Source organism: Chelonus insularis, unplaced genomic scaffold (genome assembly GCF_013357705.1).
Source record: "Chelonus insularis isolate UGA/USDA-ARS -01 unplaced genomic scaffold, ASM1335770v1 contig_23_pilon, whole genome shotgun sequence".
Taxonomy (NCBI): Eukaryota; Metazoa; Arthropoda; class Insecta; order Hymenoptera; family Braconidae; genus Chelonus; species Chelonus insularis.
Window position 1 is genome coordinate 684,741 of NW_023276443.1, and position 17,905 is coordinate 702,645.

The 17,905-nt window shown below is 29.2% G+C and overlaps 1 protein-coding gene across 1 annotated transcript; it reads left to right on the top strand.

Moving 5' to 3' along the window:
- Positions 1 to 2,858: 2,858 nt before the first annotated feature.
- LOC118064607 (cryptochrome-1-like) lies at positions 2,859 to 17,507 on the top strand. Its single transcript, XM_035079314.1, has 11 exons — positions 2,859 to 3,061; positions 4,245 to 4,606; positions 5,728 to 5,979; positions 13,021 to 13,205; positions 13,507 to 13,736; positions 13,838 to 14,005; positions 15,302 to 15,442; positions 15,577 to 15,728; positions 16,259 to 16,461; positions 16,746 to 16,772; positions 17,076 to 17,507. Exons 2-11 carry the CDS (start codon positions 4,356 to 4,358, stop codon positions 17,225 to 17,227), a joined length of 1,761 nt encoding a protein of 586 aa, XP_034935205.1. The 5' UTR covers positions 2,859 to 3,061; positions 4,245 to 4,355; the 3' UTR covers positions 17,228 to 17,507.
- The last annotated feature ends 398 nt before the right edge of the window (positions 17,508 to 17,905 follow it).

Consider the following 17,905-nt stretch of genomic DNA (forward strand, 5'->3'; position numbering starts at 1 on the left):
AATGTTTTATATATTTACTTTGTTTAAATATTTTTATAAAACTAATTTTTTGTTAATATATTATTTTACCATGGGAATATTATGCTGAAAATTCAGATAATGGATATTTAATTTTTAAAAAATTTAGACACTATGTAATAAGTAAGTTGAAAATAAAAAAAATTTATCTGTGCATCGTACTAATTACAGCATCATGCAGCCATGTAAAATAGCGAGTTATAAAAAAAAATACGAAAAAACTTAAAAAATCAATAAATAGTTGTAATGAAATAAAATTTCAATTCTGCGGATAAAAATTAAAATTAGCCATTCTCTGTGCTAGGTAAATATGTCAAGTATGTGTTAGTGAGTGATATATGATAGTTCATAAAAAAATAAAATTAAGGTACATTGAAATGAACATAATAACAACAATAATTATAATCTCAAACTTTGAATAAAATAGAAAAATTTGAATGATTTGAGAATATTTTGTGTGTGCTTGACTTGTGATTTTTAGTAAGGAACAATTTTATACATTCATCATATATATGTACGTATATATGATAAAACACTGAGAAATAAAAAAATAATTAAAAATTGACGAAAAACAAAAATAAAAAAGCAAATCATTCATTGAACTCGTCGATACTCGAACATGTACTGAATAAAATAATGACAAAAAAAATTATATAATTACAATAAATAACGTTTATTGTCAAATAAATTTTTGTTTTTACAAATAATTTTCTTTCTTTTTCATTCCTAGGGATTAATGAATGTAAATAAAAGCGAAATAATGTCTAGTAATTAATACTATTACAAAATTGAACTTTTCTTTCTCTTATTCATTGTCCATCTTTATAATAATTAATTTAGTAAGTTTATAAGTTAAATAATGACTTGACTTCACTTTGTTATTTCTTACACATAATTGTATGACATTCATTTATGTTCAATTAAATTGTTAGTTTATTTAATATTACCGAGCAAATTAAAAACATAGTGTGCAACTGTGCTAACACGGTGGGTTCGTGTACTGCACGATTATTTAGTCTGGCGGAGACGGGGCATTGGGATGTCGTAACGGTATGACGGTGTTATTACGTCATTGTAATGTACAAATAAATCCCGTTATCGAGTTTTACAAGACGTTTCATTGTATCCACGAACTACATATGATTATTTGTAGAGCTCTTGGTAGTAAGACTCTGCTAATAAGTAATTACTATGATTAATAAAAAACCTTTCAGAGTTATGAGTGTAGGAAAATAACTATCTTTATTGACTTATGCAAATTTATTCCATCATTATTTTTCTATTAAAATAAAAACAATAGGATTTTTTTTATTTACCAACAATCCATGTTTTAGAACTGTTTGAGCATAAAGAGTAATTAAAAGCTTGCTAGCGGATCACTAAACTTTACAACCATTTTTTAGATTGGAATGTTTATTGTTTATTGGAACATGTGTATTATGGAGGTTTAAAAAGTGCATTGAACAATTATTTGTTTCTGAAAATTGCATGTTGTTGAATAAACACATGAATACTTGGTTGAATTAAAAAAAATTTGGTCATAATTTTTACAAAATAATGTTCCATTTAATATATGTTATAATTAAAATATTTTTTATTTTATTAATCAAAGGTCTTTGTATAACTATTTTCAGAAAATAAGTTTCAAAAAATATTCATTCAGTTATCATGAATTATTATATCGATAATAGCTTTCGAATATCTATACTAGTTATTCATGCTTATGACCAAAAAGTTTTTTTTTAAACATAAACTTTGAACCAACTAATTTATATTTTAATGTTAACGATAAATATTCTAATTAATTTTTATTATAGAGAAAATTATTCAATTAGATAAACTTAACGTCAATGGAAGCTTTTTTTCAGTTTACTTTATCTACTTGGAATTTTGCAAATCAATTTTGAACCAGCTCCTATCCAAACAGACTAAAATTTGGTGCATGTTTATAAATTAGGTGTCAACAATTTTTGTTTTTGAAAGCTTTTCTAAAAAATACTTTTACTAGATCATTTGTAAGTTGCATTTAGTTTTATTTCTAATAACATTAAAAAATAAAGTTATTTAAAAAATTTATATGATTAGATTAATGAAAGAGCGAATTAATTAAGCTATGAGTAATTATAAATTAATTATATAATTAGCCCATAGTTCTCAATGCTCTTTTACAGTACAAATAAAAAAAAATTATTCAAACAAAAAAAATTAAACCAAATCAATATGGAATTTTATTTTTAAAAAAATATGTTTCTGGGAATATTCAGGAAAATAATTACATTTTTTCCTCAGTTCACCATTAGAATAAAAAAAAAAATATCGGGTCAAGTGAAATCGTTGGATTTCGCAAGTAACATTAATAATTGGTGGGATAAATAATAAATACTCTAGTAAAAGACCTTTAGAGATAGATGCTGGTGGTAACAGGCTTTGACTGAATTGAGTGCGTAAAACTCAGACGGTATGGCGAAAGTAGATAAAGCCCCAAGTAAGACAGACATTAGATAAATGAAGGATATATGAGGCAACGAGCCACGGCGACTGCAACGTGACTTGGTTATCATGTGATCAACGTGACCAATCGTATTGGTCTTCGGGTTTGAAGTCACGTTGCATTCGGCGTGGCTAACTATTACGTTCCTCTTTTCCTTCGTCATCCAGCAAAGCGCGCAACGGTCCCTTGCCTCTTCGACCCTCATTCTCTATCGTAAACATCGCACCGTCAAAGGTGTATTCTCTTTTCTCAATTACGCTGTGTTTTACCTCTTATTTTTTACAATATAAAATTTATTTAATTATCATTGAATCTATTGTGGTCTCAACTCACTGTTAAATAGTTTTCAAAGGAATTTTTATTAATTATATTCATTAATTATTTAAAAAATCATTGATTACAAATTTAATTTGACATTGGTGTGGATAGTGACAAGTTAATGAAGTTTTGTGATTGAATAAAATTAATAAAAAAATACATCAAAAATAATTGCATTAAAGAGATTAAAGTAAAAAAAAGAAAAAAGGAATTGAGGTTAATAACGTTAAAGAGGTTAGTAAAAACGTCGTTTTTTATTCTGTTGTTTTCAAAAGCAGAAGTACCAATATTATGTGCGATATTGGGATAATTTATTACTCTACAGTATGTGGTTTTATACTTCACATTCTTTTCTCGCGTACTCGTTAGGATTCGTTAATATTTGTGTTATTGACTGACAGTTTACAATTAATTGTACTTCAGAGTGATTTGGATAAAAGACAGTTTTTAAGAAACCCATTGCAAATTTATTGTTATCATTTTATTGCCAACTATTCATTTAATAGCTAGCTTAATTTTGATTTAAAAAAAAAAATGGTGACTTCAAAAAATGACTTTGACTTAGCGAAGTATATGGCTAGAAGTGAAACCTATTGAGTAATTTCTATCGTGATTGTACTATCAGCGTTTAAAAAATTTTCCAATAATCCTTGTGGTGGAAGAAAAGCGATGAGAACAAAATATTACATTCTTACAAAGTTTTCGATAAAAACTTTTCAGAGAAGTTTATGATATTAATTAAATCGCCAATACTGTAGTTTGCTTATTATTTTTCTATTTCACCTTTATAAATAAAATAAATGTTAAAATTATTTAACGAGCTTTAATTTACAGTAAAATTTAATTACAATAAACTATGAAATATAAAAAACCAACTTTCAAGTGAATCAATTTCATGAGTAATATTATTTAATATTTTCTTTTTTCTATAATGATATTTATTTATTAAACGGAATATTCAAATAAAAATGTAAAAGTAAAAAGAAAGAAATCTTGAGGAACGCAAACAATGATATTGGCACGTTGAAGCCCGCGTGACAAGCCGGTAAATAAATAAAAAGGTCCTTTCTCCTAGCATTTACCCCCAGCATTAAACAGAAGAACTAGTGAAGGGAAATAGTTAGATCATGATTAACGTCATTATCTTCATACTCATGTTATTAAATAATTAATCAAAACGATTTAAGTTTTATAAGCTGACCATAAATTTATCACCTGAAGCGTTTTATTTCAAATAACCGAACCATTCTCTTCATTCAACTTAAATTGAAGCAAATAATTAACTAAAAAATCCACGAATAAAAAATATCTGTTTAAATAGCAAATTATTTATCCAATTGAAGCCAACTAAAAATAAATTCATTAGTTTTTTATGTTTGTGTTTAATGAGTATCTTTTAATAAATAATGATAAATAGGCAGAAGGTGAATGTCTAGTCCAAGATGAGAAGATATAGAATCACCAAAAGAGAAATAAGATAAATCTGTGAGGATGAGTCAGGGTTAAAAAAACGGCCCAAGGCCAAGATATGACTGGCAGCCGACACAATGATCGTGGCCAGGGTGTGCCAAGTTGCGGTAGTGTGAATGATGGTGCGACCATTTCAGCCACCAATGCACCACGAGAAAAACATACAGTCCATTGGTTCCGAAAAGGATTGCGACTTCATGATAATCCCTCACTCAGAGCTGGTCTTAATGGTGCCACCACCTTTCGATGCGTGTTTGTCATTGATCCGTGGTCAGCTGGAAGCAAAAGTGTCGGCATCAACAAGTGGAGGTAACAGAGCTTGAAAAATGGCTTATCAATATTGGTAGAGCAAAATTTCAATAATATAATATTTTCATTATTCATTGCTAACTCTATTACTATCATAAAGTTATCTATTTGCTAATCAATATCTATTTTCAAGTTATTTTGTGTTATCATACATGAGTGATTCGAATTCACTTTGAGTTATTAATTGAACTATAATATATGTAAGTCTTCTTTTAATTTTTAATTGTACAAATTAGTTAAGATTGATTATTAAGTAAAATGTCACTAGAATAATGATTAAATTGGACACAATTGATGTAGAGAAAGTAAAAATCATTGGTTGATGGTTTGATGTTTCTGTAAATTTGCCATCACAGTTTTACGTCACTATTCTATTTTTAATTTAACTTTTGTTTTGGTCAAGTTTTCTCCAGTGTCTTTTAGTAAGAAGTAAAATTGACATATTGTTAGTCCAACATTGGGTTAAGATCCTTAAGCATAGTCCAATGTTGAACCAGAGATAAGCCACCATTACTATCTATTAGAGTGTATGGAAGATGATTCATTTATTTTATTTATTATTTTTGCTTTCCTACATTTGTCTTTTCCCATCAAATTTTTGTAATTGCACTGAGACTCGAACTCATGCCAACTTGAAACAGAATGCCAAGCTATGAGTCTAGAAACTATATTGCTGAACTACCTCCATAAGGCAATGGCCAAGAATTTTATCATTATTCTATTTATACATTATTCATTCCAACTTCATTGATCCTCAAATGTGATGTAAAAAAAGTACTACATATTTGTTTAGATATTGTAAATATATGATAATACAAAAGCTCTTATAAGAGTTTATCTTACTTTTTATATCTTGACAAAATGTCTCTTAACAAACAACATACCAAAGTATAACATAGCAACAATAACTATTGCATCACGTTTCTTCTACAAATCTTCAACTGCTAAAATCTGTATTTATTTGATTCACAAGTAGTATTTAAAACAATTTTCTTTTACTATTCAAGTGATTAATATTTTTTTAATTGTAAATTATATAACTGATGTTGCAACTTTGGTGAGGAAATATAAATTTATTTTGTTATTTACTTCTCCAAGTTTCCACTTGTTTATTTTTTCAGGTTTCTTCTTCATTGTCTGGAAGACCTTGATGCTTCTTTGAGAAAACTCAACTCCAGATTGTTTGTAATAAGGGGTCAGCCTGCTGATGTGTTGCCTAAAATTTTCCGAGAATGGGGAACTACCAACCTTACTTTCGAAGAAGACCCAGAACCCTTTGGAAGAGCTAGAGATCATAATATCATCACCCTCTGCAAAGAATTAGGAATGTCTGTGGTTCAGATGGCTTCCCACACTCTTTACAAATTAGATGAGTAAGTTTTTCCTAGTTTATACTCATTTATTTCATTATTTTATTAAATTAATCCCTCATTATTTCGGACTCTTTCTTGCGTAAATTAGCAATTTAATATTCATACCTGAAATTTAAACCTTTAATTATTAGAAAAAGAAGTACAATAGTATTAGGATTTCTGTCATTTATAAAAGACTTATTTTTGGAAGCCAATAGCACGATTTTTTTTTTAAATACAATGTTGAAAGTATTCAGAGAATATTTTCGTCTAAAAATTTCTCTTTACTTTTCAGCAAATCTGGAACATGAAAAATTTTTTAAAAAACATTACTTCTGTTATCAGTAATTTTTATATACCTTTGGTGTGTAAATGGCATCGTTTCAGTGTTAATTTTATTCCTTCTGTGTAAAGTAATATCTATTACTTCATGAAAGTACACTCGAGTTTGGTGAAATTTGACATCCTTCAATACATATTAATTTCACATATGCCTTACAAAGGACACAATCAACATAAACGTTATAATAGTTCAATTATTGTGATACAAAGAGAATTACATGTAGTAAAAATTACTTTAAAATTGCTATAAAAAATGAAAATAAAAAAAAATTTATTGGTAATTTAAAAAATTTTACAACGAATTTTACTATGCAGTGAAATGGAAGATAATTTCAACTTTATTGCACATAATTAATACTCTAATACACTGTCAATTTTTTTTTATCACATTGTCTATATATATATATACATGTCTCGTGCTTTTTCGTCAGCTTGGTGGAGGCTGTACAACGTGCTGTTCTCTATTATAAATGAGACACGTGCAGTGCTAGTGCGTATAAACAGTGAACATATGAAGAATAATTATTATGTGAAGTAAGTATATGCTAAATATAATTTAATTAATTTAATTACATCTATAAAATCTTCATCAAGTAATAAAATGTCATTCTTCTGAATAATCTCTAATAAAGCGTAATAACATTTTTTTTTCGTTCTATAATCTCATTCTCAAATTAGTTTTTACATTATTCCATTTGAAGCATGATATTTTGTTTGTTGATTTCACGTTGTCCATAATAATAAGTCTATGCATAATAATAATATTTTATTTACAGTGATGGAAGACACTGCTGACATGACCACAGTAAACTAAAAGTCAAAACATCATTTTCTAATTTATTATTCAACTGTCTTCGAAATGTCAAGCTCTTTTGCAAACACTGCTCCATTATCGTTTGAAATTAAATGTAGAAAAAATAAAAATTACATCGGAAACATCATTAACTCTTTAGACGCTTCGGGCTTTTTTTCAAGCATCTTACTTGCTCTCAGGTATGCTCAGTGGATGAAGTTACATTGTGTAAAAAAAATTATTGTAGTTAAATGTCTGAGGAGTTAAGACATATCAATGTTCATTGTACATAAATAATGAAAATTTTAAATTGACAAAGAATCTGCATATGATTTGTATGATTTATTTCCTGGCTGAGGTATACTGTGTATAAGGTTGCCATCCGTTCGAGTTTTCCAGGACAAGTCCTCTTTTTTGACTGAAGGGAGGGGGGGGGGCTATCCGGGAATCAATATTTAATTTTAATAATTGCAATTTGTTCTAAATAAAACTTTTCATTTTTCAATAAAATAAAGATTTATATAAATTTTGAAATATTTAGTAAAAAGTTTTAAGTCTGATCTGTCCTGATTTTTGATGAGATGAGTCATTGTTTTGTCTGGGGTTTTTTTACCGTTTCAGTCCGGGGTTTTGCAAATTTGAGATGGCAACTTTAACTGTGTAGGACTTTCTGTGCCTCTAACGGTCATTGGATCATGAACTTGAATGAAATAGTTTATGTATTTCGAGATCTAACTTTATTTTGATGATATTTATAATTATAAATTATTGACTGATGAGATTATTAATAATAGCTATGCATAAATGCATGGACAAAACCGAACTCGAAATTCATGTAATTATTAATTAAAATTAAACAAAAATTAATGGGCTTTTAGTTATCTAGAAACGTTCGAGTTTAAAAAATACTAAATTAACACGGGTTTATAAAAATTGCCTGAAAAACATCATCTTTTAATAACTATTTTTTATAATTCATAAAGCTCAAAGCATATCTTAGTATACCGGATATGTTTATATTGACAATCTCTTAAGGAGTATTTCTATTGTTATGGTTCACTAAAACTATAAAAAATACTGCAATTATGCAATTAACGCAAGTATGTTGTACAGTTATTGGATACGAGCTACCGTACAGTAGCTACCGTATTGCTACCTAGTGTGCACTACCTCAATCTTGTTTAGTATTCTGCACAATATATATATATATATATATATATATATATATATATATATATAGTAAAAAAAAACAGAAATAATTGCAGTGTTGGATGCATGTCATTCAGAATCAAAAAAGGATTAAAATAATTATTAGTTCCTTTTTATTCTTCCTTTAAGAACTTCAGTTTTTAAACATTTTTAAGTGGATTAAAAGTGACTACAATGTTAATGAAATGGATGACGTAATTTGGAAACACTTTAAGTGTATCGAAATGAACAACTACGATTTACAGTGCAGACAAAACCGTAAGGTCCTTCCGTAAAAGGAAGTGGAACATTCAGAATCAGTCTGTTACACGGAGAAAAATTTCATAGAAAAATTTTCATGCTCGTGACTATAAAACGAGTGCAACTGACGAGAAACGAAATTTTTCTAAAACAAATTAGGAAAAACTTTATTGACAAATAGTAATTTTTAATAGAAGCGTTTGAGTTTATATGAGAAAGCGTAGGACAAATTGTAAAAGAGCATAAGAAAAATTGTAACACAGCATAGGAAAAATTTCATAGCATCCTCGTCTGTAAGAGATTCTTAAACTTTTTCTAATGGGATATGAATAGAATAAAAATTACTTGAAATTTAATATATTTTATAATGTGGCATGGGAATTTTTCCTCTGCACTTTGGTAATTGGCCGCCACATGTATCAGGTATGTGCTCGGTCCTATGTAAATAAACACAAAAAAAAGAGCTGGGCAACATTCGTGCATTTCCGCTTTTTTTCGAGACGAGTTAGGACAGAGAGAAATAAGATTTCGTTTACGAAGTACGCGACAGTAAAATTATTTAACCTTCAGAATAAGTGGTTGTACTAAGTTATACGGTGCTAAGTTCTACAACGTTCCATTCTAATTGCTACAACGTAGTGACTGGTTTATTTAACGTCATCATTTCATCTATAAGAATTGTCAGCATTCTTCATAAATGTAAACACTAATTTTATCATTGATTCATCTCTTTTGACACAATAATAATATTAATTACATTTATACAAAGTTATTGTATGTAATATGTATGCGTTTAAACCACAAAAAATGATTGTATTTATAGGCAAATAATTACAAATTATAAATTAAATAATTAAAAATTATTATTAAAAAATTTTTCTAGACTGGCATGGTAATTTTTACTTTATTGGCATAGGAATTTTTCTACTGCGTTTGATATTTTTTACTCAGCCGATAAGTTGCACCCAGATTACCAGAGAGCACGGGAATTTTTCTGAGAAAATCGAAATAAAAATTCTAAGAATTTTCGCTCCGTGTAAGTTCCAGTAGTTTTTGAGAAAATTCCAGTCTCCATTCATAGTGTAAAACGATATATACATATCTTTTTCTATTACTATTTTTTAAAATTAATAAATTACTTTACCAAAATTCATTTTCTCTTTATTATACAGTCCTCCTATTTTATATAATAATCATAGTATTAATTTTTAAATCTAAATTTTTTAACCAAAATATATTTCACTGCAAGAGATAAAAATATTTGTATGTTAAATCTATGCTTAAGTCCTTGTAATCTAAAGTTATTCAGCTGCAGAGTAAAGTTGGCTTGTTTTTGTCAGATAATTTTTAATCCATCATTTTCTGCATGTAGATTTCTACAAAAAAGAGTTTGTGTAAAATTGGTTATTTTAGTAATTATGACTTGTAACAATCTTGAAATTAATCAAAAAAGTACTTTAGATTTAAAGAGAATAGTATTACATGTAGGTGAATATAATTGTATGTGTAAAAAAGAAATGAAATCGACAATTGCGCACCTGAAACATCAAGGAGATTAAGAGATTCCCTAGAGAAATGCGGATGAAGAGGCTCGAATTATAACGAAGTATCAAACCGTGCGTGAGAATGAAACGCGAAGTTTACGAGAGTAGCATTTCAACTTACACTCTTAAAACGTGATAGGAAGAAAGACCGACTGATAAGAGAATGCTACAGTAGAACAAGGAAAAATAGAATATGTACGTATGCACACTGCTCGTAGACTTTTTGTTGAAAATTTATGCAGTGTACTCGAGTAGATAACGAATGACATTTCCTACAACCGTACTAGAAATACAAAAATATTTTTTGTCAATAGACACATACTATAATAACTGTGTTATATCTTTCAAATGTCAATGGAGATGTTTTTTAAATAACAAAGCCATAATTCATCAGTATCAGAAATCCAACGAAAACAATATTATTTATTTGAAGATTTATTCATTTTGGTGTGGAACAATCAAAAAAGAATATGATTGGTCAATGATATAGGGAGAAAGATTAAGTAAAAGTCACCCTGGAATGCAGTATCATCATGGTACACTGCGTCAAAGTAGTCAAATTTACTCTGCAAGATAGAAAGTGATACAATATGCCAAGTAAATTATGCTATCTTTCATGGTAAATTTTACTATTTCGGTACCATGTAACATAATTATCTTGTACGACAGGGTAATTTTAGCTCAATCATTCTCTTCGTGTACAACTAAACTTATTCTAGATACACAGTATTTTTCTTTTATTTTGCTCATAAAATGTTTATTAAGCCACAGCAACATTTAAACATGATTTTGACGTACTTCGATAAAATAAAATTCTTTTTAACAAATTTGTTTAAGCTACTGTGTTGAAAACAGCTTTTAATTCAATAACAAATACAAATTTATGAAGAATACATTTATTTGTGAAAACAGAGGGAAACATTTTACCATCTTGTAGTGTAAAATTTACTATTGTATAGAATGAACTTTACTCTGCCTGTGTAGCGTACCTGAGTAGCCTTAAAGTGAAGGATATTTTTTACTTAATCCGCCATCTTGTGTAATCATGATGGTTGAAAAACGATGATTAAAAATAGTGTCAAAAAAATAAATAAATATGCAAACCCCCTCCCTCCGCCCTGCTAGTCTACACAATTTTGTATAGGCACGTTTTTTTCGGAAAAAAGGAATATTTTCCTGCAACCAGGACTCGAATCTGGATCCCCTAAGTTGCGCGTTAGGGGCTTTACCACTTAAACTATCGCAGTACTGTAATTTCTATTTTCTTCCATGACATTTAATGGCATTGCAGTGTGAGGGTAAAAATTACTAAACTGCATAATAATTTTTACTCCCTTCCCTACTACAGTGTCACCAAATTACCATAAAATTCAGGGTCATTTTTACTATACATTTCTCTACGTGTACTCACCGTGGTCCGACGAGAACTCCACCGGCTTCAAATTTAAGTAAATTTGATAAATCGCTAAATTTGCAGATAGAGCTGGGGATATTGTCGACATATTTACTAAAAAAAGATATTAACTTAATAAAATCTCACCTATTCCCGATTTTCTCGAGTTCCGATTAGGGGACACTTCCGTAAATAAATTATTCGTGCTGAGATACACTTAAATAGTGAATAAATTTATTTAAGCCGTATGAGGGACAGCGTAGAACAAGGAGGAGGTCACGTTTGATGAGGACAGGTACGATTTGAAGCGAATATATTGACTGATGAAATAGCTTAACCGGTAGAACAACCAGCATGTAACTGGAAGGTCCAGGTTCAACTCCTGGTCTCGACAGAATATATTTTTTGCTAAGAATCGTCCTGAATTAGTCGTGAAGTAGTCTATACGTATTTAACCCTGGTCTAGTCACATAATGAAATATTGCAGTTCTGGTCACCTGTATAAAAATACCTCGCAATGTTATTTTTCCAGCGATGTTGCTACATAGTTCAGAATAAATTCTATTGGCTTATGCGACAAGAGTAGTGGAAATTCAAGCATTGGCAACGTTGCACGCAACAAGCTGCTCGTTTTAACATAGATACGGATTGACAATACGTTTATAAATTATTTTTTCAATAATAGCTACTACCTTCAATAAATTTTTCAAATACGTCAGTCTTTTTCAAAACGTCGTAAGAAAAAAGTCAAATTTTTTCAAAGCATTTGGATAGATAGTTTGTCTTTAAAATATAAAATATAGATTACGGGAATACCCTCATAGGGTGGCCAGTCTAGGGTTAAATTTAAAAGTGGAGGCATCCCCTAATCGGAATGCTACCCAAAAAGGTAATGAATTCATCCGTACGTTCACCGCAAATCCAAATGTTTAAAACTTTAAGTGTTTACAATGTTAAACGTCATAAACAAACTATAGTAATTTTTTACATGCACTTAAAACACTTTTTGTCGTTTACCAAAATGCTATAGTTTGTTTATGGTGTTTAACGTTGTAAACATTAGAGTATTTCATTGTTAAATACTTTAAATGTTTTATAACTAAACACTTGAATTTTTCGGATTTGCAGTATACACAAGTGGTGCATCCATCCTAGAAGTCTTTTGTAAATAAATGGATTCTGTATACGTACCTTTGTAGAGATATATCAAAATGTTCAATTTAAAAAATTAGACCAATTCAATAACTTTTAAAGTTGATATAAAAAAACCATTTTTAAATGTTTACAATCATTAACAATTTGACATTTTAGATATTGATCCAATTGCAACAACTTTCTAATGGAAAGTTAAAAATTTTTTTTCAAGTTACATCAACTATCAATTGATTATTTGAAAATGTTAGAAAAAAAATGTAGTTCTATTTTCAATTGCCCAGAATTTTACATCAATTTATTCCTATAGAAGGATTTATTCCGGCTGTTAGAGACTTTATTATTCGAAGCGTTCCAATAAAAAGCCTACAAAAATTTACTGTTTACAGAATTCTCGATAGAAATGGAGGCAAACCACCTTTAACATACCACCAATTTCAAAACATTATTGCTGGAATGGACCCACCTGATCTTCCAGTTTCCACAGTAACAGCTGAATGCATCGGCAATGCTTATACTCCTTTAAGGGATGATCATGATGATCTTTATGGTGTACCTACGCTCGAGGAACTTGGTAAGAGTTTTCTTAAGTGGACTCAATTTAATGCACTATGTTCAACATATTGTGGACGCTGCTATTAATTTTTTACTAATGTGTGAAATATCTTCATCGTTCCCATTAAGGTAAAATTTTCCAATTTTATATTTGGATGATTTTATTGTTGAAAACCATTAAGATATCACTCGAACAAATATATTTTTTAAAATTATTATCAATTTTCAATTTTTCAAGTGGGTTATTGAAAAATGATTCAATTAAAAATATCAACCTCTTGGCAAAAAAATCGAATACGGCTGGTTAATGGATTTTTTAGGCTTTGACACGGAGGGACTTCAACCGTCTGTCTGGGTTGGAGGTGAAAGTGAAGCTTTAGCACGACTGGAACGCCATTTAGGACGTAAAGCATGGGTTGCAAGCTTTGGTCGACCCAAAATGACTCCGCAATCCCTTTTACCAAGTCAAACAAGTCTTTCGCCTTACCTTCGTTTTGGTTGTCTTAGCACACGTCTTTTCTACTACCAACTTCGTGATCTATATAAGAAGGTGTTCTCTAATATTATTGCATTAATTATTATCAAACAATATTTTCATACTGTACAGAAATTAATTTATTATTATTTTTAACATTAACATATTTTCTGTAGATCAAAAAAGCTACACCACCACTCTCTCTTCATGGCCAATTACTTTGGCGAGAATTTTTTTACTGTGCTGCAACGAAAAACCCTAATTTTGATCGAATGCAAGGTAATCCGATCTGTCTGCAGATTCCTTGGGATAAAAATGGTGAAGCTTTAGCTAAGTGGGCAAACGTGAGTAAAAACAATCTTTAGTCTTTGTAGCCTTTTTATTATTTTTTTACTTGCGAATTATTTTGCACTATCAAACGTTTAAGCTTGCTAATATTATATTCAGAAAATAGAAGACTTATTAAAGTCGTTAAATAACAAAAAATCAATTATTAAAATTTGTATGACTATAGGAAAATCTTTATACCTCTCTGCATAATAAAAGATCTTAATTTGGAGCATGTACAGTTATTTTTGAATTATAGTCTTCAATATAATTATTACTGTTTCCATACTTGCTGTTCAATACTAATAAAATATCATTCTTAGTTTAATTTATCATTAAATGTGACGTTCTTCGTTTTGCTTCAGCACTTTTTAAATACGTTTAACTTCCACAAGTAGGAGTCTTGAAACTTGTAAATTTTCTACACATTGTAATCTATTTTTTTATTAAAGCTCCTTAAACCCAATAGGTTTATTTTAGCTGTACAATATTAACAAGTATATACATTTCTATATTAAACCATTAACTTAAATATAAACATATTATAATTAGACCAATTAACAAATATATCAGTAGTTACAAACAAATTTTACAATCATTAAGGAATTTAACCATGTTTACACAAGCAAAAATGTTGGGTGCCTTTAACAAAAGTTGAGCGTTTAGTTGGCTCGACACTTTAAGTTTATTTTAATTTTTTAGAAGTGATACACGCTCTTTAGCATATAACTTACATTGCCACAAAATGTGGTTAAGACTCTCTGCACTCTTGCAGCAATCATTTTCTAGTATTCCTACCTGTTTCAAAGATTCGGCAAGATTATAGTGGTTAGTCCTGCATCTATTGACGGTCACAATTATTTCTCTTCTAAGACCTTTATGATAAAACCAGGGTTTAGGATGACTATTGTAAAATTCAAGAATTGTAATCTATTAGCTAAGCATATTTAGATATAATATAATGTATAATTAGGTGATAGACTATTACGAGATTATAGCTAGGTTCGAGAAAAATCATCAGCAGCACATTAATCATGTTACTAGGGTTGCTAAACACTTCATGTTTCGGCAAATAATTCTGGCTAAAAAGGTGCTAAAATCTATATCCAATATTGAATTCGTTGTAACATGATAACTTCTTCTGATTTGTAGCCCAACTTATTAGAATGAAAAGTTTATTACTTGACTTTTTTTATGAAGCTCCAGAAATGAGTTAAATTAGCAAATAAATTATAAATAACAATACAGTTCATAAAGTTACTATTCTTTGAATTAATTTTAAATTATTTGTTTAATTCGTTCGATTGTATCAGGGTCAAACTGGATTTCCATGGATTGACGCAATAATGACCCAGTTACGTGAGGAGGGTTGGATTCATCATTTAGCTCGTCATGCAGTAGCTTGCTTTTTAACGAGGGGTGATCTTTGGATTTCATGGGAAGAAGGAATGAAGGTAGAAATATCACTACATTTCTGGACAGTTGATACAAGACTAGGGAATGAATAATAGGGTGACAAAAAATTAAGAGATAATAAAAATCAACAACTATTAAAACACATTTTGTGTTGTTTTAAATATTTCATAAGGTATTTGATGAACTTCTACTTGATGCTGACTGGTCTGTCAATGCTGGTATGTGGATGTGGCTGTCATGTAGTTCATTTTTTCAACAATTCTTCCACTGCTATTGTCCAGTTCGTTTTGGAAGAAAAGCTGATCCGAATGGCGATTACATCAGGTATTAATTGATTCATTTGTAAATTAAATAAACACATGGTATATTCTATGCATATAACTGGGTAATAAATGGTTAAAATAAATGAAAAAAATGAAATAAAACAGAAACAATAAAAACTTTATGTGTCCAATAAATTTATGAGATAAAAAAAAGTACCATTAAATTATCATAGATAATGGTTGAATAAATTTACAGCAATTAAGAGTAAATAAATGGTTAGTTATTAAATGAAATTTTTATTCAAATTGAGAAATATTCATGCCAAATAAACAAACAATTTTTACTCTAGCCTTTATTAATTATACATCATTTTTGTTTATTTTATTAATAAATACAGAGATTAAATATTTAATAATTTTCATATTTTGTATGTTATCAGTAAACTTTTGTTGATTTTTTATGAATGTAAATTAGTTAGTCATCAGTTAATAATTAATTTAATTAAATAATTGTTTTAGAAACTAAAAGGATTGATTAATAGACAAAACATTACTTGTGTTAGAATGATTATGAATATCTGTCATCTGCAGACGATACCTACCAGTGTTGAAGAACTTTCCAACTCGATACATACACGAGCCATGGGTGGCGCCTCTGGGCATTCAACGTTCAGCAAAATGTATCATCGGACGTGACTACTCATTGCCGATGGTAAACCATAGTAAAAGCTCAAGAATAAACATCGAGAGGATGAAGCAGGTTTATCAACAGCTCAGCAAGTACCGTGGCAACGGTGAGTGTAAGTTGTCGTTTCATAAGTTTTTCTCTAGTCTTTTCTCCCCTTGGGCTGTAGCTCTCAAGTTCCCAACGCTCCACTTTACCCGAATCGATTGACCGCGTCTGAGAGAGAGACACGGGATATTCATGTATTTGGGTAAGTGAGCTCCTTCGTCTCGATCTACCTCGTAAGGATTTATTTTTTTATCGATGGGTCTAATAAAACGATCTCAAGTAGTCGGGCGTGACTAACAAGACATTATTTTTTTTTTGCTATGCAACTCATACTGGTACGAGCAGGAGTTATCGCCAATGGAGAAACGATAGGTGAGAAATTTTTTTTTTTTATTAAAATTCATAACTTAGAAAAAATGTGCTTAATTGACATCAACTTAAAAAAAAAAATTTTTTTTCATATTGAGATGAATATTTTTTTGATTTCAATTTTAAATAGACTGTCAATTAAATCAAAAATTGAGCTAAAAATCAAGTGATTCTATTAACTTAATGATTATTTATTTAATGGTAAATTTTTTTTTCCATCTACTCAATTTTCCTTATAAAGGATAGATTATTTTTTTAAGTAGACTAATATGAGAGGATTAATTAAATAGCCAATTAATTATAAAGGTTTGATGAGGATCATCGGACACACGTCAAAGATTTGTGATGATAATGAAAATGAAGAGAAGAAGAAAAAGGATGGTTCATCCCCTCTACCAAGTGAGCAAAAGATGATTGCAGACAGTGGCTTCGACACATCAGCATCTACACCAAAATAAAAAATAAATGAAGATAAAAATGTTTTCGATTAAATTCGAATGGATTGGGTTACATTTTATTCTCATCGTTAAATTTAATATACAATAATATATCAAAAGAAATTTGTAGAGAGCCTCTCGACAGCCATTGGAATATTATTTCTTTTTCTTTCTTTTTTTTTCGACAAGCAAAAGCTTTTATAAAGACTAGAGTTGAACCACAAATTAAATTAGTGGTCGTTACTTTTATAAGATTAATATTAATTATAAACTTCTGTTATAATTTTATGGAGTCGCGTGATAATGAAATTGGAAATAGTTCAAAGAGAATTAGGAGAAAAGCGTCAGTTATTAAAATATAAAATTTATAAGTAATTTAATAAATATTTATATTTGATGGAATCGAATGAACAAATATGGCTTAATTCTAATGTTTGCATCTACAAATATTTCAGGATGTATTTTTTTAAATGAACTAAATTTTTACGTGTTAATTATTTTAATTAAAAAATATTTAGTAATCTGAGCTTCAGATTCTTTTTGAAGTCAAACAAAAATTATTCCTTTTTTTTATATATATTTATTATTTATATATAAATATTGTTTTTTGTTTATTGAAAAAAAAATTTTTTCTCTTAATTGATAAAAGTACATCCGCACAGTTATCGCGAACGCTTCAATGGTCACGCATGTCGAATT

What these genes read in the sequence shown, in the direction of transcription:
- LOC118064607 (XM_035079314.1), top strand. Translation starts at nt 4,356, where the DNA reads ATGACTGGCAGCCGACACAATGATCGTGGCCAGGGTGTGCCAAGTTGC. An exon ending in CTTTAGCTAAGTGGGCAAAC is followed by an intron (nt 14,006 to 15,301) that starts GTGAGTAAAAAC and finishes CGATTGTATCAG; the next exon opens with GGTCAAACTGGATTTCCATG. An exon ending in CGCCAATGGAGAAACGATAG is followed by an intron (nt 16,773 to 17,075) that starts GTGAGAAATTTT and finishes TTAATTATAAAG; the next exon opens with GTTTGATGAGGATCATCGGA.